Here is a 24,308-nt window from a genome sequence, read left to right on the forward strand (position 1 = left end):
AACGGAGTTAAAGCAGAACAGAGTTGTGAGTTGACTGCAGAACTGTGGGGTCAGTGCTCAAGGTGAAGCAATGCCCAGTTAATAGAGATCTGTTAGGTTTCATGTTGGTAATTTTCCTGTTTTAATCTGTTTCACTTTTTTGTGTACATTGGTAAGCAAGGCTAATGTAGTTGGGTGCATTTGTTGTGTGTTAATATTTTTATGTAGCTAAAGCAGAACAGAGTTGTGAGTTGACTGCAGAACTGTGGGGTCAGTGCTCAAGGTGAAGCAATGCCCAGTTAATAGAGATCTGTTAGGTTTCATGTTGGTAATTTTCCTGTTTTAATCTGTTTCACTTTTTTGTGTACATTGGTAAGCAAGGCTAATGTAGTTGGGTGCATTTGTTGTGTGTTAATATTTTTATGTAGCTAATAGCTTCTTCTAAACGTAGTAACAAAGAATGTAGGTCATTTCTTTATAAGAATTAGGACTCATACCCCAGAAAAGAGGAACCTTGAGAAAGATTTGTGGCAGGCTGCAGCATGAAAACCAACATTACTGGAGTTAACCAGACAAATGCTGCTCTGGCTGTGTGTATGCAGAGATTATCAGTTAGGGGCAGGCTCCCTCTCAATGTGCAGTAAGTTGATGTCTGATGTCCTTCCTGAAGTCAAAATATATTTAGCATGTGTATTTATATTTTTTAATGAGACCTGTTAAATGTTGTCGTAATTTCCCTAGAAGTGCATTATGTTTCCTGTCAGTTTCAGTCACTGAAGTCCAGATTTAATATGCTCTTTTTTTTCTCTCCATAAAGAGAAGTACTTGCCTCCAACAAAACTTGGGAGTTGATTTATCAGAAATTACTGATGATGAGGTTCTTTCTTCTCAGTATTCTGTCTGAGGTTAGAGTGAAGTATCACAGTATTACTACTTAGCCTTTAAAATTCCTGTAGCTGGTCTGCAGCTTGGAATTTTCCCAAAAGGCAGCAAGTGTGAATTTCTCTGCAGCCATGAACTTGAGCTGGCTTGTTAATGGCATCTGTTAGGAGAGGGTCCTAGGCAAGGGATCAACCTTTTTGCAGATTTTCATAAAATCAGAGAATATTTAGGGGTTGGAATGGGCCTCAAAGATCATCTAGTTCCAGCTCCCCCTGTCATGGGCAGGGAAACCTCCCACCAGACCAGGTTGCTCAAGGTTTTCTCCAGTGTGGCAGCTGTTTTGAACACTGAGCTGCATTCAGACACTTCCAGCCAAGGCAGGTGGATTCAGCTTAGCCCATAGGTTCAAGGTGTGCTTAACTTTCCTTGTCTTGGGCATGACTGGTTAGAATTTGCCTTCAGGATTTCTCAAAATGAGAACATTTCACTCCTGACAGTCAAACCTTTCATTTCTTCACTTCAGCAACATTTTCTTAACTCTAATCTGATGTCTTCCTCCCGTTTTTTTAACAAGGCAGCTCTTCCCCAGCTGTTGGGTTGTTTCAGAGGTTCCCTGGGTGTGCCCTTGGTGGCACCCCTGTGTCTGCTGGTTGCTGCTCTCGGCCTCGTGCTGGCACAGCTGAGCCTGCAGCTGTGTGGGGAACTGATCCAACTGAAAGATAATCCAGCAGAAAAATGTGGTGCAGTTGTGTTGCCCCAGAATGTGAAAGCTCAGCCTCAGGTTTTGCAGGAGGAGGTGGATGGGTTGCCGTAGAGGTTTCTGGGTGCTGGCAGTGTTGGGAATCCAGCTAGGACTCTGTGGTGTGAACCTCTGAACTGTTTGCTCCTGCATTCCATAGGAGAGCCTCTACCAGAATTATTGTGCTCTAGTCTTGGAGGAAGCTGATGTTGAATCAGTAGTTGGAGCTGGATTTATTTTTTTCCCTAAGTCTGGTTTCCGTAAGAAGCACAGACTGTAGACAGTGATGTTTTAAGGTTCTAGTTGACTTGAGTTCTAGTTGATTGCTGCTTAATGAGCTCATGGACTCTGACATCATCCCTGTTTTCCTTAGGGAACCTTATGTCTATTTTGTAGAAGGGTCATACGTATTGGCTGTGTTCCAGCCTGTGTCTTGGAGCACAGCTAATGCTTGCACAAATGGAGATGTGCTTTCAGCATTTGTCTCCTTGAATTGCTGTTCTCTAAGCAAAATTCCTGGAAGTAGAAAATGCAATTAATGAATGATTTGGGAAAAACATGCAATTATTCACGCCACAGTTGCTAAAGCACAGTAAATACTGCACTAAAATAATTCTTGCTGCTGTACTCAAGTGGGGTTCATGTTTTTCAATGTATTGTGTCACAACAGTTTTAGCAATGCTTATTGTGATTGTAGATAGTGCGTTGTCAAAGGCACTAATGTAAAAATATTTTAAGTCATTTATAAGATAGTGTTTCTTAGCCAAGTGGCATTTTTTTTAGCAATTGTTAAGGTAAAATTTAAATCAATACTTAAAAAAAAGCAAACCAGAATGTTTATTGCTATTTATTAAGATGCAGCTTAAACCCTAATTTTTACACTTTGATTTGTTTTTGTGTCAAGTTGCTTGGTTGTGAGAACAGCTCCCAAATTCAGCAACATATGTGTGCTCCTTCATACTTAGAATTTCAGCTGTGTAGAGAATTTCTCTTTGGTGGTGAGTTAGTCTTTTAGGAGTGTGAAGGAAGGTATTGTCATGAGGAGGCATTTCCATGTGCTGTGCTCTGAGGTATAGAGTAAGAGAAGTCATCTTAAACCTAAGGGAGAACTTCCCAGCATGGACAGGGCTGTGCTGGCTGCCTTGGGCTCTGTGTCTTATGCTGAGTCCTGACAAGCTAGAGTGAATTTTAAGTAGCAAAACCCCGTGGAGGAGTTGAGCAAGAGGTGGCTGTTTCAAATCAGTGTGGTTTTTAGCTTTCATGTTTTTTGTTTTGTTGTTCGTAATTGGTAATATCTGGTAGAATTTGAGTTGCTTCTGTTTAACAGCATCACAAAGATGAAATAGATTTTGAGTGGTTTAATTCCAGGGGGTTCAAAGTGTTGCATGAAATTCCTCTAGAAAGAAGAAAGAATGTTGTCTTAAGTTTAGGACATTAAAATGTTCTTTATAAATTGTGTGTGTGTAGCAGGGCTCAGCAGTAGACAATTGTTACTATAAAATACTACCTGGATCATGGTTTTTGACTGACTGTCATTTCATTTTGGGCAGTGTTCTAAACAAACACCTAGTTGTTAAAAGTCCCTTTGTGGAATATGCTCCTTGAAGGATTTTTGAGCTTGATGTGGAGAATCCATTGGGTTTCTTCTCTGATATTTTCCGTATTTTAAGGCCTTGCATAGAGTTCATGATCTAAAGGATTTCTGTAACTGTAAACTTCTGGTCAAACTCTTGTATGTCTGACACATTTAATACTTCCTGGGACATTGAGCTTCAACACCACTTAGCTGCTGCATTATATTTCCAGATGAGGATGTGCAGTTGTTAATAAAATCTCTTAGAGGACTGTTTGGTGATTTTTCTTTCTTAAATGTATGCTTGTGTTGCCTTTGTGTGTCTGTCTTCATTCTGTGTTAAAAGGAAGACATGCTTTAGGCTTCTTTGATTGTCTCTTTGGTACTTTCAGTACAAATCTCTGGAGGAAACAGGAAGCAACATCTACCTGAGGCCTTAGAACTGAAGACCTGAGCTGCATTTTGCTGCTCTCACTTCCACAACATTCTTTTGGTTATTATGGAATCATAGAATCATGTAGACTGGAGAAGACGTTTAGGATCACCCAGTCCAGCTGTAAACCCAGTGCTGGCAAGTCCACCATTAAACCATGTCCCCATGTAACATGTCTGTGTGTCTTTTAAATACCTCCAGGGATGGTGACTCCACCACTCCCCTGGGCAGCCTGTTTCAGTGCTTGACAACCCTTGCAGTGAAGAAATTTCTCCAACTGTCCAATTTAAACCTCCTCTGGTACAACTGGAGGCCATTTCTGCTTGTCCTGTCACTTGGTATTTGGCAGAAGAGAACCATCCACCCCCACCTTGCTACAATCTCCTTTTCAGTAGTTGTACAATGTGATAAGGTCCCCCCAGGGCTCCTTTTCTCCAGGCTGAACACCCCCAACCCTGCAGCCACTCCTCATCAGACTTTGTTCCAGACCCTTCTGCAACTCCATTGCTCTTTGGACACACTCCAGCACCTCACTGTCCTTGTAGTGAGGGGCCCAAAACTGGACACATACTCAATGTGTGGTCTCACCAGTGCGGAGTATAGAGGGTCAATCACTGTCCTGGTTTTGCTGGCCACACTATTGCTGATCCAGGCCAGGATGCCATTGGCCTTCTTGGCCACCTGGGCACACTGCTGGTTCTTGTTCAGCCACTTGACCAGCAACCCTAGGCCCTTTTCCACCAGGCAGCTTTCCAGCCCCTCTGCCCCAGCCTGGAGTGCTGTGGGGGTTGTTTTGATCCAAGTGCAGGACCCCACACTTGGCCTTGTTGAACCTCACAGAGTTGGCCTTGGCCCTCAAACCCTTGTCCAGGGTTTAATGTCTTTAATTTTAATGTCTTTAATTTTATGGCCCAGCAGTGTTCATTTTGCTAGATTAAAGCAGCATTATGGGGAAAACCTGCACTGTGTAATAAGCTGTTTCTATGACCTGCACATGTCTCCTAGGTGTTCAGGGAAGATTTATTTTTTCCTGGAAGCAGTTGGATTTAAAACAATAAATTTTCCCTTTCTGTGCTACCATTGTGCAGTTCTTCAGCTAATTTTCTATCATACGAACAGTTTTCCCTTCACATGAGCACAGTGAATTAGTAGTGCTTGTTTAGAAACTAAATTAAAAGTAATTCTGTTTAAGAAAACACATACTGATTTACACAGAAGAACATGGAGCTTTGGGTTGTTCTAAAGTTTTCTTTTCAGGGGTATGTCATCAAATTAATGCTGGTTTTAAAGTTCAGTAAGCCAAAACTCTCTGTTAGTCACATTTAGCCTTGCAAGGTGCCACTAGATGGTGTTAGTATCTAGTTCACTTTTTCCTTACTCAAGCACTAAAACACTCAAACTGCTCCATGTTTGCATCACTTTCAAAGGCCTCTTAAATTTTAAGGTGTCATAAAGTAGGTTTGTTAGGGCAGATCATAAAAGCTTCTGTGACTGCATGATTTGTGTCGAAATGTGCCAGACGTGACAGGTGGGTGGTTGTCATTCAGTCTAGACATTTTGCTCCCCATTTTCACCTTCCTTGTTTAGGTTGTATATTCAGACTTTGGGTAAGAAGAGATACTGTCTTGTTCCTGAAACAGTTTTGTATTTATAAAGTTTTGCCAATTTCTTATGAAATTTAGTAGATTACAAAAAAATTAAATTGTGAAACCACGTCACATGGTAATTATGTCAAGTCTCTTTGTATTGTCTGTGTGATACCAAGGAATCTTGAACAGAAGTAGATAAAAAACAAGTGTCATCCATGTCCTATTCTAACGTGGCCCTAGATCCTAGTCATAGTGGGGGAGGAAGGCAAACTCTTACGGGGCACATAATAAAGGTGTCAGGGTTAAAGTGGCCATACAGGTTGCAAAGTGCAGCTCTGGGTGGCTGCAAAAACCTGTAAGAAGAGGAAACCAGTAGACTCTGAGCTCATTGGGTGAGGGTCAGCTCTGCACTAGGTGCCTGAAGCTTAAGGACAGATTCAGGAGGAAGCCTGAGCTCTGAGGAGGATCCTTACTGTTCAATAGTTGTAATTCTTGGGGCAGAAAGGTGGTTGTTTTGCTTTTATGAGCTGTTTTAGGTAAAGATCCTTTTTTTTCATCAATCAGTTTTGCTGATGGTGATTGGGTTGAAAAGCTACATCTGCCTTTGGGCTATTCACCCATGTGAATGTCCTATCTGCCACTCATAGGTTGAAGAGCTTTCAAGAATATGATCATAAGGATGTTGGGCAAATAATGTAAATTGCCACGTTTTGCAGAGAGAGGTATAAAAAGTATGAACTGATACAGTAAGTAATGGAATACTGGACAGAAGGATGGAGAGAGGCAACTGAGCACTACTTTGAGTTCTTCAGTCACTTGTCCAGGGTTGTTTTAGATATTTGAACCGTGGTCTGTCAGCTTTGTGCTTTCTGTGCTTGAGTAGATCATTTTACAAATGTGGTTGAGAGAGAAGCAAGAAGCATTGTCCTGCTGTTGACACTCAGTCCTGTTCTTTTGGAATCCAGACATAATTTTTCATAGGTTGGACTTGATGATCTCAGAGGTCTTTTCCAGCCTGATTGATTCTGTGTTTTTCTGAATGCTCAGGAGTGTTTCACATGCAGAAAAAAAAATTTTCATGTCCTTCAGCAGTTCCATACGTGTAAGAATTTCCCTGACAAACTTCTAGATTGGAAAAAACAATAAGTTCCTAATCAGAAGATTTTCTGCAGAACTCTGCAGTGCCTGAGGATGATTTCAGAGCACTCATTTCATAACGTTTAGAAAAGACATTTTAACTAAAATGGGGTAATTCACTTGTAGCTGTAAAGATGAGAGTTGACCTTCCGTTGAAAGAGGAGCAGTAGTTGATACAATTTCTTTTGTGACAAAAATTGTGTCACCTTGGAATGACCAATCTTGAATGAAAAGTATAAGGTGCAAAAAATGACACTGCCAGATTTTAGCATTGGAGGTTTTTTGTTCATTTTTGTTTGTTTGGGTTATTTTAATACTACTAATGACACAAGTGACTTTTTTTTTCACTTTCTCATAAACCAGGGGATACCATGCTACCATCAGAATCATAGCACTGATGGAGCTGTGCTTCAAGTAGGAATTTGGGTAAAGTCCTTGTTGTTCAGCAGATTCAGTTGCTCAATTTTTCCTGCTTAATCTAGAATAAAATTTGTATTCTGAAGGGTTTGCACTCATTTCCTAGTGATATAAAGTTAACTTAAGGGGGAAGTTGCTTATAGTTCACAGTACACTTTTTAGATAAGATACTGTGTCTAAATGATAGAATATTTATTTTCCCAGTACAAATCCTCAGCAATGTTTTTATCTATTTATTTTATCCATATCCTGTGCCTGACTGCAGTCAGTTTTTTTTTAAAAAAAAAAATAATTAGAAAAGGTTCTCAGTTTCCTCAGTCTTGCATAATATGTTGCTGTTGATCTAAGTATTTTAAATATGATTTAACCTTTAAAAGTGGGATAAAGAAAAGTGAAATTCCTAACCCTAACTGCTTAAGTAAAGGAAAAAAATCCTTTTATCTAAGTGTGGAGCATCACAAAACTGTTTCATAGTGTCTGTCTTCCTGTTTGGGAAAGCAAAGTCATCACCATGTTCAGAAGTGAGTTATGCCTTGTTGTTGAAAAATGAGAGCTGAGAGAAGCTGAATCTAGGAGTGTTTTGGGGAGGAGGTTATTTTGTGGTGTATTGAACATTGTTTATAACATATTTACAGAATGTGACTGAAATATGCTTAGTTTGAACATCCTTAAACTTCTCTTGTTAGGGTGAAGCCATATCTTTCAGTCCATACCTCATTTTTTTGGGGGTGTGTGGAAGGAATTGTATTAAGTTGTGAAAGACTTAGCCTGATTGATTGAAGTGATTTTGTTTGTCTGAGTTGCCTGTAAACATTTACACATATTGCATTTGATGGTGTAGGGGTGATGTGTGTTCTCCTAAGTTTATTTTTCTATGGGCATCTAAATAAATCACAGTTGAGAGCATCAAAATTAGCAGCTGGTTTCACAGGAGTTTTGGTAGGTGCAGCTTGTGTCAGTTGGGTATTTACAAGTCAAAGGTTTGAGTCTCTGCAGACAGGAGAGTGCAAAGGTGTATTCCTCAGAGAAAACTCCGTGTGCCTTTATCATTATGTGTGTGTTGCTCTTATTTCTCTTCAACTGAAGCACAGTTACAGGAGTGAATGTGCAGGACAGGCACTGAAGGGTGCTAACATTTAGGGACATCATTTATCCGTGGTACCTGCAGGAAATGAACCTGCACATAAAGCACAAACTGTTCCTACTGTCTTCATCTGTTTGGTCCTTATAGTTTTTCAAAGCAGGATTTGTCTCCTTTTGTTGTTTGGTTTCCACACAGTGTGTATTTTCCATTCTTAAATCTTAAGAAGCAAACACTTGAAAAATCAATACCTTGGTGTGTTACTGCAGTGAGTCACTCCTTAAAATTCTTCCTTGTTGGATGGTGCCAAGTGCCATGTTCTTAGAAAAGCACAAAGCCAGTTGGTGTTCCAGGCTGCTGTGGCCTGTTAGCCAGAGGGCAGGATGATTCAACCAGGATTTGGAGTGGGGGAGAGGGATGCAGGAATAGTGATTTGAGAAACTGGTTGCTAGGTAGAGCTTGTATTCCACTGCCAGAGCTGTTCTGGTGCTGATTTCCAGGTTAGTCTTGGCCTTAGCTGGTGAATAAAATGTAAGCTTTGCTTTTGTTTCTCCAGTTACAGAATGAAAGGGCATGTGGAATTGATTTCTCTTTGTATGTCCCTCCTGACCAGTTCTTTAGAAATTACAGGGCATGAGGGAGCCATGGTAAATGAGCTACATGATTAAATTTTTAAATCTTACTACAGCTTTGTCCAGGATGAAAATCCCAAAATTTCCAATGATTTCTTTGTTATAGGTTTTCTTTAAAATATTGCTTGATTTACATTTGTAAGATTAATAATAAATACGCTTTTGGGTTGACATTTCATAAAACAAAATTATAATCTGAAGGAATGCATTGCCCACAACAGTGTACTTATCATGGCAGTGTTACTTTTATTAAACCATTTGTCATTTTAATGTTGTGTATTCTGACTCTTAAGGTTTTCTATCTTTTTCTTTGAAGAAAATGAAACAAACCAAATTGAACATTTGTTTTTCTTTCCTACAGCATTATCTGCATACCAGAGGTACTACAGTTTACAATCTGACTACTGGAAGGTCTGTATACACTGCATTTATTTTATTTTTAAAAATGTATTGTTGTAAATGTTTGAGTTTTTAAAGTAGATTCTGTTCAATATAAGTTTGGAGTATCTACCTGCAATTCCTTTTTGGCATTTTAATTGGGTCTTAATGTAAATGTTCACCTGTATGCACAATTTATTGTCTCAGTGGAAATAAACCTTCATACTGTGTGTTGAAATGGCAGCTCAATTAAGCTGACAAGTTTTAGATTTATTTATTTTACTGCCATTATCCATTACTTCATGGTTTTATATGCAGCACAGATACTTGGATACATGTGAGTACTGAGAGCATCATAACCACTTGAAAGCTGCTGTACAGGATTTGGACTTGTACTAGGAAAAGTGTTCTCAAGTTGCTTTTTATTTCCACAGATGCCAAATTGTTTAAAGTAATTTTCAGGATTGCACATAATGTTCTTAAGACAGAAACAAATTCTGTTAGTATACCCAACTTAATAATAGAATCATAGAATTTAAGGGTTGGAATGGCCCTTAGAGATCATCTAGCCCCACCCCCTGCCCTGGGCAGGGACACCTCCTCACTAGATCAGGTTGCTCAAGGCTCATCCAGCCTGGATTGAACACCACCAGGGTTGGGGCAGCCACAGCCTCCCTGGGCAACCTGGGCCAGTGTCTCACCACACTCACAGGAAAAAACATTTTTCTAATATCTAATCTAAACTTCCCCTCCTTCAGTTTGAACCCATTACCTCTTGTCCTGTCACTGCAGTTCCTAACACAGAGTCCCTCTCTGGCTACTTATAGACCCTTCAGGTATTGAAAAGTTGCTCTGAGGTCTCCACACAACCTTCTCTTCTCCAGGCTGAACAGCCCCAACTCCCTCAGCCTGTCCTCACAGGGAGATGCTCCAGTCCTCTGAGCAACTTCGTGACCTCCTCTGGACTTGCTCCAACAAAAACACTTAAGAATGACATTGTCAATAATTATCAGTATTGGGATATTGTCACATGAAATAATTTGAAGCTCATGACTGAGACAGGTCCAGGAGGACATGTCACAGTAGATCTTTGCTTTCCTCATATGGGTAAATGCTTATTTCAGACAGGGAGAGCTCATGGAGAGACATCAGGACCATGTGTGTATGGCATTAGGGAAACATTTTGAGTGTTCCTTGTGTTCCATAGAGGCTGTAAGAACGTTCTGAAAAATGCTGTGGTATCTTCTTGCCTTTGGGCACTGAAAATGGAGAAAGGTAGAGTAAAGTAAGGGTGGAAGTGTGAACTGAAATAAGTGTCTTCTGGCAGATGGAACGAAAAGTCCGATTGGAGGGACCTAGAAAAATTGTTGGTGTTGGTCTTGTAAATCTTCTGCTCCAGCAGAAGTTGTGTGAGAGCCATTTTGGAGTTGAAAGAGTTTTTCCAGAAATAATGTAGTTTAAAAATTCCACTAATAAAACATTCATCTGTTCCTCTTACATGCTCTTGGAGAGTTAAAGATTGCTGTAAGTGGGTGCTGAAATCGATCAATTAATTAAAAATCTGTTGCATAGTTTCTCTTGTTTGTGCTCTTTCATATTAAGCATTTCAGAATAGTTTATGACTTGAATTATTTTTTCTGGGTTTTATTTTAATGGCTCATTATTAGAAGAAGTGGTAGATGGTTAGTAAATTATTTTCCCTGCATTTTTAGGGAGTTCAGGGGAAGTGGAAATGATGACATGAATTCCTATAGGCACAGAATGTTTCAGTGTGGCTCAGAATATTACCTGCAATTAAAGTAAATGCAAACTCTGTTCTGCAGTTTAATTTTGAGTATATGAATGGCAGTAAAAAGTGTGCTCTGTGCTTGACTGCTTGAAAGCAATTTCTGTTTGTGTACAATGTGCTGATGTTCCAACACCTGTTTTTTGTGTGCACTGCCAGAGTTTTCCCATACAGGGACTATGTCAAACAGTTCCAGTTGCAAGCACGAGAGCATTGTTTGCAGCTGGCAAAAGAGCATTTTGACGTAGACAAGTTAGAAAACAACCAAACCAAAACAACAGCAAGAAAACCCCCCAAAACAGTCTTTTTTTTTTTCTTTGTTGGCCTCCCCTGAGAAGGATCCTGTGCCTCTTGCTCTCATTGTGAGCTTCCTTAGAAATGTGTAGTCCACCATGGGTTTTTTCCCATTGTCTTTGGAGATCTTCTGGTTTTTTATATTCATGAAAAAGAGCCTGAAAGAGTCCATACCTATTTTTCAGCTAATAACATTTTACTGAAACTGGTAAAAATCACAGGTGAATCATATTTCATCTTATTAATGGCTGATGAAGCTATTCTGGAGTTGGCAGTGGGAAGCTGCCTGGATTTGCTCTAGAGAAAGAGCTTCCCCTCCTCCCCTCAACTGAGAGGATTTATTGTTTCTTGTCTTCTTAATGCCTTGTATCTGTAAGAAACCATTTAGTCAAGAATAGTAAGTTTGTGGTGTATTTTTGGTCACCCTTTTATGCTGTTTTGTTCTACTTTGTGATTATTTTTTTTTTTCCAAAGAGACACAGATGGCAAAAAACCCCAACAAACCCTCAGTCATATTTCCTTCTTTTACTGTTGTGCATTTTTTTAAGGTGTATTTTTTTTTTTTAGTTCTTGCAGGGCTGGATGTCATCAATTAAGTCATTGGAATTTGTGATGGTAAAGAAAGGAAGAGAGAGAAGGGTGTGAAGGAAGGGTGGTATTTGTGAGCTGTGTGAGAGAACTGAGAAACTGGAGAGTGCTGAATCACATCAAGGTTATTATATAAGGCAGGTTTGAAATCAGACAGGAAGAGACACAAACTTAGGCAACATATCTGAAATTACTGTTGTGCAGTGCAGATTTACACAGTTGGAATAAGTGTGCTGTATGTGCTTTGTTCTTTAAAGAGAAAACTTAGGGAGGAATTGTGAGAGTTTTTAGATTGCTTTGGGTATAGTTTGGCTTCCTTACATAGTATTTTTTGTCTCTGCTACTATGAGTTTTCAATGTTGCATGGGGTTGGTAATTGGGCATTCTTTTCATGCATTGTTCATTATATGATAATCAGTCTATAATTCATCTTTTCTCTTTTCACCCCAAAAAAAATCATTTTAGTTTTTCCCCCATAGATTCTTCTAAAGGTCTGAATTTTCTAACCAGGCTGTTTTCTGTCAGAATTGTTGCAGGAGTTGTTTTGTTGCTAACACAGTCAGCATTGTGTTGATCCTATGGAACAGAAAGAGGAGGAAAAAACGCTTTAGGAAGTATATTCTGTGTATATAGTGACAGAAGTGAAGGTGAAAGGTTAGGAAGATGTTGTATTTTGCCATTTACCAGATCAATACTCCCTCTGTGCTCATATTATTTCCCTTCAAAGCACTAATACCTGCACAGATAATTGTGAAAGATCTGGGTTGCATTATGCTGCATGTTCCTAGAGAGACCGGTTGGTTTTTTTGCAGTAATGTCTTTGGGCACCTACAGGTAATGTAAAATGGCCTGCAAAATGACTGAGTTTCTGCAATTTTTGTTCTGCAGTACCTTAACTCTGCATTTAAAAAAAAAAAAAAATTGGACTTCCTGGCTTATGAAGTAAAAAACTTGGCTAAAAGCTGAGCTAACTTTCATTCCTGCATTCAAGTAGTTTTCTCAATGTTTCTTCTTATGTGCCTATGCTAAAATAAATTTCCCTTCTGTGCAATGTACTTCATTCTGATTTCTTTTTAAAACTCCCCTGTGTCAACATGTTGGGGGAGGTGAGGAGGACTGTGGGGGCTGAACGGATACGAAGGGCAGTTCAGGAGAGAGAGACAACGACTAGAACTGCAGTTTGTAGATCCTGATGCTCCTGGGAAAATAAAGATCTCAAGTGTTAGTGTCTGCCGTGATTATCAGGTTTGACACATTCTGAGGAGGCAGGATTAGAAGCTCAGCAAGGAGTAAGATATTCCTGATTTCATCCAAGCATGATGGCAGATATCTGGCACCTGTAGAAAGTTATTTTAATCATCTCACGTGGTTGTATGATAATGCAGTTGATCACACTGAACTCTTTTATATAACTCCTGGGTTTGGGCAGGGCTGTCCTGACGGAAATTTCAGTGCATGAATGAATGGAGTGTGTGTAAATGCATAGAACTTCTGGATCTGTTGCACTGACATGGTTGGCCAGGGCAGGGGAGACCTAGAAACCTTATTGCACAGAGTTGGGGCTGCAGGAGGTTTCAGTGCTCACTAGAGTGACTCCTGAGAGGGTTGGGCAGGAGAACCTGATTATCAGGTACTTTGAATAGATCTCCTCTGCTTTGGCATGGTACTGCCTCTGCAGCCCTTGTGTGTTTGATAATCTTGATTAAAGTGTATTTGGGGCCTTTTGCAGGTCGGTGAATGTTCACATATTGTCAGCTAGAAATTGTGTCTCTGTAGCTGTTGCAGCACAGAGCAAACAAAACCTTTTGGAACAGGTATATTAGGTGGCACCAAGCTCCCATATGTTGTGTCTCTGGGGTGCTGCCCTGAGCATCTCTTAGTGACATCTCTGTCCTTGGGGGATGACTGTGAGGCTTTCTGGACAGGATTAAATCCAGGCATTGTGGGCACATTGTGAGGAGCACAAGGACAGCAGTGCTGTTGTACCTTGTTCTGTGTTGGTTCCTCAGAGCAACATCCTCTCTGGCTTCAAGGGCTTTTGATGAAAAGTTGTGTTTTAGCAGAGTAACAGAGGGTACACAGGTGCTCAGACATTTCTGTTTGTATGTAAATACATGGGAGGATTTCCAAAGCACAGCATTTAGAAATGCACCTAAGTGAACCTTCCAATGATGGTACTGTGAAAATGAGTTACTCCTGTATCAAGGAACAGTTTAGTGTGTGCTGTCATGCTAGAACTTAGATTGAGGATGGCTGAGAAGCAAAAGGAACTTCAGTTCAGTTATACTCAACTGTAGTATCCCTTTATAGAGAAGTGCTTGGAGTGGATCAGGCAGAAAGTCTGAACGTTCCTTGAACTGTTTAAGGAACACTTAATTAGTGAGTTATATCCTCCAACATGAATTCAGATATAGACTTCTTGTTAGCTGTTGACTTTGGCTGGAAAGTTGCCTAGAAGAAAAGTAAATCTGTCAGGAACTCTTTAGCATGGTATGAAAATGGTCCTAATTACCTTTCTTTTTAATAAAGGTTTCATTTCTGTGGTCAGGGTGACACCATCAAAGAGGTTTGGTAAACTCCCAAGGAGGACTTTCAAAGAAACTTTTCTCTGTTCCAATAGATTTCAAGAACATCTGGCTACAAATATGGTGCAAACTGAATATACAGTTGCAAGGCTGGTCTAGATGTAAAAAAAAAATAGAGAAATTGAATGAGGGGAAATAAATCCCATGGTTTTGCAGCAGGATAAGGTATTGATCTAGTTCTGGAAAGCTTCTGTTTAGTACTCCCTGCCCAGGGTTACTGGATCTAAGAACTACTGACTGAGTTCAAGCATTTACCTCAGACCTTCTTGATAGTTTTCTAAAATAAATGATTCTTGGAAATTTAATTTTTGGCTATATGTATGCAAATAACAGACTCTCCTCTCGTATTTCTTAGATAGTCTTGATAAAACAGAGGAGAATCCAAAGCCATATGGAGGTATTAAAAAACAATAACAAAACAAAAACCCACCTAAAATTCTCCTTGGAAAGCCAAATGTGGAAGGAAAATGCCTAGTGTATTTTAGTACCAGGTGACTTTTTACAATGCTGTTCTATAATTAAACTTACGTAGAAGTTTCTAAACCTTATGCCTAAAACTCCTGTAATTAGTAGCAAGTCTTTTTTTTTTTTTTTTTTTTCTCCAAAGTCTTAAAGTGACAAACCATAAGTGTTAGTTATCAAATGTGACCTGTTGCTTGTTTTAATTTTTTTGTGCAGCTTCCCTGTACTTTTTCTGGTTTGTTAGGTAAAATGACGTTTTGGGTATATTTTCTTGATTCTGTAAAATAGGAAAACCATTAAAAAAGCATTTAATGCTTTAATTTTGTATGTTCCACTGTCTCTTTTTTCCTGCAGACTGTAAGTCTGTTTCTCCCTTTATAAATAGTTGGACAAAAAGCAATTACTAGACATACTGATAACAGCAAATAACAGAACATTTCGCACCTTAGAGGATCTTTTATAAGACAGCAATTTTCCACTTCATTGACTCACAACTGTTTTATTTTTTGCAGTAAACTCAAAAACCCAAGTAGTGTTTTAGGCAGAATTTATCAAAACTTCCATTATTTTGTTAATTAGATATAAATGCTTGGATTAATTGAAACAGTACAGCGGTATAGATCAGTGGGATTTACTGGAGCAAACACCACTGGAAGTTGGAGAAGGAAGTAGGATGATTTTCTTTCACTGCTTTTCATTCAAGTCCTTTAGGTTTTGGAAACTTTTTTTTTAAGAGAGTGGATATCACATATAAAGAGAGAAATTTCTCCTTAAGGGTCCTCAGAGAACAACATTTTAAAATGACCCACAAAGCCTTTCATATCAATAATTGCCACACAGCAACACAGGGTCTGAACAGGAAAAGCAGAAAGACAGAAACAAAGTCCCTTTGATCAGAGGAGACAATCAGAGAAGCATTGAGAAGACTCAATCAGGAAAGCAAGTTTCAAACTTCCTCACTGAAGGTGAAATTTGCTGAGGTTAAGGACACTGCAGAAGGAACTGGCAGATATGTAATGACCTAAAGATGGATGAGGTGAAAACCTGAAGTTCAGAATATATTTGCAAATTCAGATGATGGGGTGAGAAGGGAATAGAAAGAGGAAATGGAGTATCAGAAAGTGAAAAATAAAACCAGAAATTGAATAAAGATTCAGCAACTCTGGAAGGCATTGAGAAGGGAGAGACTAAGAAGATGCTCTTTACTTCTGTCTGGCAATATTCTGGTCAGTGAGGCACATGAGGTTCTGTACTTTGGACTAAAATGACAGGTTTTTTTATTCCAGTCCTCTCACTTAAAGGATTCTGATTAAGACATTCTGGTTATGTTCTGAGAAGGTATGAAATACAACAGCCAAACAGTATTTTCAAGACCTATTAGGTTGCTTAGACTAATTAGGTTTCAAGACCTATAGGTTGGACTTCATGATCTCAGAGGTCTTTTCCAACCTTAATGATTCTCTGATATTGTAGACTGTGATATATGTTATGGAACAGCAAATGAAAAGTAGAGGTAAGTTTGAATTGTCCTAATGCTTAAATACTAATGAGAGTGGGTCATCATAATGGAGACAGAAGCATTTTTATGGGATTTAGTGGGATAAGCATTTTCAGGAGAAAATTTCAGTGTTGTGGAAAGCAGTCTGGAAATACAGTCTGAATCTCATACAGCGTCAAAATCAGGATGAGAAGCTCTCATGTCCAGAAAAAAAGGAAGAATAAAAGGGGAGAAGGGAGGCTGAAGAGAGAAAAAACCTGTAAAACCAGGTGAGACTGAACAAATAGTATAAGGAAAAGGAAAATGGGGCTAGAGGAAGAGTCACAGGCAGTAGGGGAAGGAAAATCGTGGTCCTGCTGAGAATTGAAATGTAAAGAAAATGAGAGAACTTAGAACAAACTTAAAGGCTAAGAGCATATGGGGAGAAGGGAGGAAGGTGTATATATAGAATAATACCAGAGTGGGTTGTGGGAGATCTGAACTGAGGCTTTCTCCCTAGCAGCAACCTCTGTGTCAGAAATTCACCAGGCAGGAAAAAAAGCAGAAGGAAAAAGAAATCCAAGGAAGACAGTAACTGCTCAGGTGAGGAGCACAGTATCATTCTCCACTAAAGGACCTGGATGTGCTCTGTTCTGAGGAAGGCAGGAGATGGTAGTGTGTGAAACACTCAGGATTCCTTGGGTCTAGATAAGTAGATAATGAACATTTGGTATGTTTAGAGTGGGGGAAATTCCAGCAGTGGGGCTTCAACTGATCAAAGGAACTTTCTGTCCTGACCTTGCTGCAGAGCCCATGGCAAGGGGAGGAGTGAGTTAAGATAACAGAAACACTTCTCTTAGTAATTAAACAACAAAGATTTCCAATGTATGTAGTTGTTACTGCAGCTGGAGATAACAATTTTCTGTCACAAAATAAAGGGGTTCGCAGTAACAAAGGATTTAGCAGTTGGACAAATTCTTTTATTGACCTGCTGATGAAAAATACACTAGAGCATATTTTCCATAGTGTTTAGTTTTTGGGGGTGCAGTGCTAGTGAAAACTTTTCATTTTGATTGTGAGGCATACTGGCAAAACAAAAAGAAAAAATGCAGATACAGCATCATCCAATTGTAAAGATTTAAAAACGTTATGAATACGTTTGGATCGTGAACTTGTCCCTTCAGTATGTCACAGCAGATAGAAGATGCCTGAAGGGATGGAAAAGTCGTTAAAACAACAAGGCCCAAGAGAAATTTGGAGTATGGAGACTGCTAAACTGAAGAGCTAAGTATATGAATTGTGCACCATAAAATCTCTTTCTGTATCCTGATGCTCAGTAGCTCTGGTAACGCTGTAAATGGGCTTATCTCAGCATCCCATAGGTGTGATCAGTTCGTGTGATTACTCTGTGATGTTAAAAAAATTGGGATTCTTAAATGCAAGCTGTGTTTATGGAGACTGGAATTCTGTCTCTTAAGGGTAAAAGAGCTATGTATATGCTTGCAAAATATTTCAGAAATAGTTATTAATAAATAAAGGGAAACTCTGGAATGCAGGAAAGGTAGCGATGATTGTGTCACCAGTAACACTTTGTCATCTTTAAAAGGCACAGAAAAATAAAGCAAATTAATACCTGTATTTGGGTTTCAGAAGAAGATCTTTTAATATTGGATGCTAAAAATAAATGTCAATTCTTGTAAATCACTGAAGCAGAAAAGCTGAAAGGAGTGTACTTTTTGTTGTAAAGCGTTGTTAAACGAATACCACCTTGAAAGGCTAAGGAGAAAATCTGTTATTTCATGCTGTTTAATTAGAGCAAAGCACAACTGATCTAATTTAGAAAAGAATATACATTTAGCCAGATATTTCTTGCAGGGTAATAAATCTTCAGAGTTACATGTTTGGATTTTGTGCATTTGGGGGAGGGATGTCTAAAATTCTGTCCCTGTGTCAGCCAAAGCACTGAGAATTCTTAGGTAGTGCCATGACAGAGAAAGAAGCAGATACTGTTTTTTGCTGTTGTTAATGCAGGCAAATAATGCAGCATGTCCAATTTCTTGTACAGGAAAACTGTGCAAGGATGTAATAATTAACTCTCTTATTAGATGATTTATCTAATGAAATTATGACAGGAGGGTGTACTCCCTCTCCTTGAAAGGAATCAAGAGTGGGTGTGAAATCTTAAAAAGAATGAGCCTGGCAAATTTAAGTAATAAATTTTGACATGTTCCCTTTGACCTCACAATAAATTTTATAAATAGCTTCTTTTTTTATGTCTCTTTCTATTAACTGGTATCAACAAAACAAAAGAATCCTCCTCTGCACATATAAACCATGTACCTGTTTGGGTCACAGCAGGCATCAGATCTTTATAGGGAGCCTCTGTGTTGCTGTTTGATTAGAAATACTTTGCATTTGTGCTGAATTAGAAAAAATACAATTTCAGTGTCTGCAGTCCTGGTTTGTTTTTTTTTCAGTGTACATTCATTCATTAAGCCACTTATCCCTTCTAATCAATGGATTTATAAGAACTCAGAACTCTGACAGATCTGTAATATACTCAGAATGTTAATGGTAAGAGAAGAATGAATGTGCTTGGGGGGAAACTGTGCTGGAGTCAGGAGGAGGAGGAGGAGGCAAAACAGAATCTCAGAGGAAAGACTCTCCCTCGCCCTGGACATGTAATCTGCTTTCAAACAATGTCCATAACATTTTCTAACATTTTCTAACCCTGAAAATTAAGCAGGAACACTCTTCTTGGCCCCCTGTATGTGTGGTCTCTCTCTAGAAATCTAAACATTCTGGGTGGAGATAACCTAAGTATCATCAGGATTGATAGAAAAGTCTCTTCAGAAAAGCTTTTTATGCATGTTGAATTCTCCTACTGCAGAAGTTTCCTTTGTGCAGAATAAAAAACCTGTCATCATTCATCTCCTAGTATTTAGAATAATAGCTGCTTCTTTTCTTCAGTCCCTGGGCTGAGGACGTAGGATGCTGAAATATTAGACACACTGAAGTGTGGCAGTGGAGAAACTCATCAATTCAGATTGCTCAGAGAGAGGTGTATGTAGCCAAGTAGAATGTTCTGACTCGAACTGAGGACACTTCACTAGGCAGGAATAATATTTGAATGTTGATAACACTGAATGACCGACTGTTTCTTTATTTTTTTTAAGTATAAACAACTATATTGGCAATGCATGTCATGCTTTTTCAAAAGTATTCTGTTTGTAGAAGCCACAGCAGTGGTTTGGGCACTTGGTACTCTGTGATCGCTTGTTTGTTGCATGGAGAAGGTTAAAACAAAACACATCACCCTATTTTTCACGTTTGTAGATTCCTCTTCTATCTGTAAGTAGATACTATGTGTCATTAAAGAGTGGCATTTCCTCAGAAATTAATCTTTCACGTTTTAAGGTTCATTCTTTAAAGGATGAAGTATTTGCTAAGTTTTCGAAATGAAGAACTTATTTTGCAAATTTTGAGTTTGCTCTCTTCAGAACTGGCATTTTAGTTCTAATTTTTTTGATACTCTTTGAAGCATATACCTAATTAAGTGTTGTGCTGCATGGTTTCCTCCTTTTCTGAGGGATACAGATTCAGCCTCTTTCGTGGGGTGGGGGTGGGTGGGAGAGGAGTGGTTGAAGTGTGAGTGGATCTAGTACAAATAGATGGAGGAGGCAGCAGGTGGGAAGATGGGGTGAAAGAGTTTGGGGTCTCAAAGAGCTTATGAGTAGCTTGTGTGAGGCAAATAAGTTCATGCTTTGAAGAGAAGACAAATAATTCAACATGGTTTCAGATTAGTATTTGAGCATGACTCTGCTGTCTGCAGCAGCCTTAGAGTGATGGGTATTTAGAGGAGAAATAGAAATCAGTTCTGCTTCTCATTTGCACTTGCATAAAGGTGGAGCAAGAAGGGATCTCTGGTGGGTGCTTGCCCTTGTGGGGTGCACCAAGTGAGGTTTGTGCTGAAACACCAAGTGCTCTCCATGAGGCCAAGATCAGATGCTGAAGAAACACTGGACATTCGTATAATCAACCAGGTTGGAAAAGACCTCAAAGATCATCGAGTCCAACCCTACCTTTGTTATTAGACCATGGCACTAAGTGCCACATCCAGTCTCAGCTTGAAAACCTCCAGGGATGGTGAATCCACCACCTCCCTGGGCAGCACATTCCAATGCCTGAGCACTCTCTCTGTCAAAAATCTCTTCCTAATATCCAACCTAACCCTCCCCTGGCAGAGCTTGAGTCTGTGCCGCCTTGTCCTGCTGCTGGTTGCCTGGGAGAAGAGACCAACCCCCACCTGAGTTGGAGAGGGTGCTAAGGTCTCCCCTGAGCCTCCTCTTCTCCAGGCTGAACACCCCCAGCTCCCTCAGCCTCTCCTCATGGCACTTGTGCTCCAGTCCCTTCACCAGCCTCGTTGCTGACTTGATTCAAATGCTAAAGCAACCTAACAGCAAACAAACAAAGCCTTTGAGTTTAATTTCCAGCAGAAGTGTTTTGAAATGTTTGCTCAGAAGGTCAGCAGCTACCTAGAAAACCTGTAGCTAATCATCTATTCCTGTTCTGTAGTAGGTAGACAGAGATTTACAGGCATTTGGAGGAAGATGGGATGATAGCAGCTATTCACCCTCAGCCACCTCTCTGTTATGCTGTGTTTGATTCATTTGGCACTAATTAATAAGTCACTGTGTCATATTGTTTTGTACAAGGTATATCTTCCAGGTTGTGAGGGTAGCTTGGAACTCCTAACTTCTATTCCTCATGCTGTGTCATTTTTCTCAAAGTGTTTGTCAGAGGAATGGGACGAATGAGAGATCCTGTGTCTCAGATAAGGGAGAAATAACAGTCAGTTAATGATCTTTTATTGTGTTTTCTTTACCGGCCTCAGCTTTGTTCTGCAAGTCCAAAAAGTTCCTCAATTAAATTTTGTCTGGTATTACTAGCCAAAATAAATGGAGCTATTTTTCCTTTGGTTTTTTTCCTAATTCAGTTTTTCTTTCCAGATTCTGTTTTTCTTAGTACTTTTCTTATTGCCTGGATTAGGTTTTACTTACTGTTTTTCTTATTGCAAACATTGTTCACATTGTTTAGCCTCTTTTTTCTAATTTTCAGGGTCATCAAAAAAGCAGCAATAAAGCTGTTATTACCTGACACTGTAACTACACTGATGCTAACCTGTTGTCTGAAAGTATTTCAGATATTGTTTTCCTCTCTTCCCAAAGATTACTGGGATTCATTTCACGCATTTCCCTGTCAGATTCTGATTGTTTGGATCAGACACAGATCCATTATTTCACGCACTGTCAGATTCTGATTGTTTGGATCAGACACAGATCCATTTGGATTGTTTGGATCAGACACAGATCCATTCCTAGCCATCTCAATGATGGAATCAGAACTTGTGAACTTTTTTCTGAAAACAAGTGAAGTTAAAATATCTGATTGCAGTTCTGGTAAACACTGTACAACGGGGGATGCATCAAACAGGATGGAGAGGTGGGAGGGAGGAATCAGGGAAGGAAGGAAGAAAAGGAAGGAGGTGGATTGTTTGGATCAGACACAGATCCATTCCTAGCCATCTCAATGATGGAATCAGAACTTGTGAACTTTTTTCTGAAAACAAGTGAAGTTAAAATATCTGATTGCAGTTCTGGTAAACACTGTACAACGGGGGATGCATCAAACAGGATGGAGAGGTGGGAGGGAGGAATCAGGGAAGGAAGGAAGAAAAGGAAGGAGGGTACAGCTTTGGGAAGGGAAGATGATGATAAACTGATTATAATTCTGAATCATAGCTAAGGGTTGAAAGGTCATAGTGTGAGAGAGAAGGAATCTCCTTAAACAAGTCTAGTGCTGATGGTGATTGTCAACTCCTACAGGAAATGCAGTGGAGTGACAGGTTAACGGTTGGACTTGATGGTAAAGGTCTCTTCCAACCTCTGATTCTGTGGAATTCATGCTGACTGTGTGTGCCAGAAGGTTTTGTATCACCAGTGAGCTGTATGGGAAGCTGCATTAGTTTTGGAGAATGCTGTAGGATTGCGATGTTTTAATGGTTTCCAAAAGCAGCTGAAAGAATTCAGGGAAGAAAATCCATTAAGAACAATTCAATACAAAGACATTTTGTCTGGCTGTAGAAACTTCTGAATCACAAATCCCTGGAGGTTGGGAGGGAAGGGCTTAAAATAATGATGGAAAAGTGAATGAAGTTATGCTTAGATGTTGAAACAGCAGCATTTTAGAAGTTGTGTTGCTCCTGAAGTGATGATAGCCTGCTGTTCCCTCCAGGATCTCCTACTCGGAGTTCTGTTTCCCTTTTAGTGACATGTCTTTATCTTTTGGACAGGAAGGATGATTTTCTGATTGAGTGCAATCATTGGAAGTTGTCTAGAGCAGAATTACTCTGTGGAGCTATACAAGAGTTTGAGAATTTCAGTGTACTTTATCCTGTTCTCTCCCTCTGAAATTCATAGAAATACAGTAGCATAAATGAAATCATCTCTCTAGTTTGAAACTGAGCATTATAACCCTGTCTTAATTCTGTTTCTGATCTCAAAATCTGGGCAAACAGAGCCCTCTATCTGTCTGAAACACATCAGAAAAGCTTATCTTGAAGGCACTTCCATTTCACACTCAGATAGGATGTCTTGCAGAGGAATGTCAGCCTTTTTCTTCCCGAAACTTTCTTCCCTGTGCCTTGTTGTCAGACACATTCCTTGGAGCCTTTCCTCGCTCACGGTGGCTGTAGTACTGTCTTACATAGAAAGAGAATCTGTAGGAACTACTTGCTGGTGTTTTTGCTGACCTGAGCTTTCAGTAAAGAGCAAACTGAAGCAAACATGCCAAATGTCACTTCTGCGTTCAAAATAAACCCAGATGAGTGCTGCCACGGGAAGCAAGTTGTCTTGACCTCAGAATGATTATTAAGTGAGATTGGAAACACAGTATAAAAAATGTCTCTAAAGGAGCACAACTGATATTTTTGGATTTTTTGTTAAAAGCCACTGTTCAATGGTTTTACTAATTCTAGTGTTTGCTGGACGTGTAACACCAAAGTTTCCTGTCTCTGTCTCGTGTCAGCCAAGTGTGAGATGAAAAGCAGCTTGTTGGTGTGGACTATCAGCCCATCTAAATGCAGAAGCCTACCTCTTGTGCTGAGGCACTCTGGTGGAGTTTGCTTTTAGAAACAGAGAATGAGAGGTGGGTGGCTGTGTTTAATAGAGTCTTAGACATGGATCTCACAAAGCCAAGTTACTCAAAATCCTCGATAAACTCCCACATCACTTAAATGAAGGTAAATGAAGTAGGATTTTCTCTTCATTCCTTTGACCTCATGCACATTGCACAGACATCAGAATTCTCTAGGGGGTTTGGGGAAGGCTGAAACAGGTTGTTAGCCTGAGATTTCTCTTTTTTCTACTTAAGAGGATCTGAATTTTAGCCCTGAAAAGTATTAAGTGGAGGCCAGGCACACAGTGAAGGCACTAAACAGGTGTAAAAAATGCTTGAGAGGCATAGCTAGAATTCTGTGAAGTGTTAAGAGACATTGAGAGGTAGAACATATCTGCCAGTTGATAGAGAATCAAATATTTAATTCCTGCATTAAACAAATACGGCCTGGACTTCCTAAAGCACATCCTAAAGTGGATGTGTTTAAGAACAGGATCAAATGTAATGTTGAAAACATGTTCAAAAGAGGGAAGTGTTGGCATGAAACTTCTTAAATGCTTCTGCAAGACATCAAGCACTAATTGGAACTTTGAGAAAGTGAGTTAGTGTTCTTCCCTTTTCCATGATACTGATCTTGAACAGACCTTTTTAGGCTCCTTGTCTCTCAGAGCAGGCTTTCAGTGGCTGTGGAGTAAATTTTTTGTATTTCATGGTGAGAGTTCTTCCTAGCAGAGCAATACTTAGGTACCTTTAATTAATTCCCACAGTCTTCCCATTTTAGTACTCATTCTCCTGTACCCTTGAGGTTTCATCTTTTGTTAAGTAAATTACTGTAAGGAGCATTGATAATTTCCAGGTAGGATGTGTGTGTCTGCCCATTCTGAGATCTGCCAGGTGGTCACAAGATGATGACCACATCATTGTCTTCATGCCTTCGACCTATCCTTGTCTTTCTGTGGGTGTGATTTCCTTCATCTTTGATATCTGCAATGAAAAGATGAAGCTGTTTATGGAAATCCCATTATAATAGATAACTGGACCTCAAAAGAAAGTGTAAGAAAGCTGTAAAGTCTCTTTTTGCAACTGGTACTATAAATAAG

The 24,308-nt window shown here is 39.5% G+C and overlaps 1 protein-coding gene across 1 annotated transcript in view; it reads left to right on the forward strand.

The window, feature by feature from the left end:
- LOC103798313 (histone demethylase UTY-like) overlaps positions 1–24,308 on the forward strand; it is a gene marked incomplete at both ends in the record, with an annotated part of 46,447 nt that overhangs the window by 2,696 nt on the left and 19,443 nt on the right. The window contains one exon of the mRNA XM_009070565.1: positions 8,824–8,873. Coding sequence (XP_009068813.1) covers positions 8,824–8,873 — 50 coding nt within the window. The remainder of the gene's footprint in view (positions 1–8,823; positions 8,874–24,308) is intronic.

The sequence above is a fragment of the Acanthisitta chloris genome, unplaced genomic scaffold (genome assembly GCF_000695815.1).
Source record: "Acanthisitta chloris isolate BGI_N310 unplaced genomic scaffold, ASM69581v1 scaffold14762, whole genome shotgun sequence".
NCBI lineage: Eukaryota > Metazoa > Chordata > Aves > Passeriformes > Acanthisittidae > Acanthisitta > Acanthisitta chloris.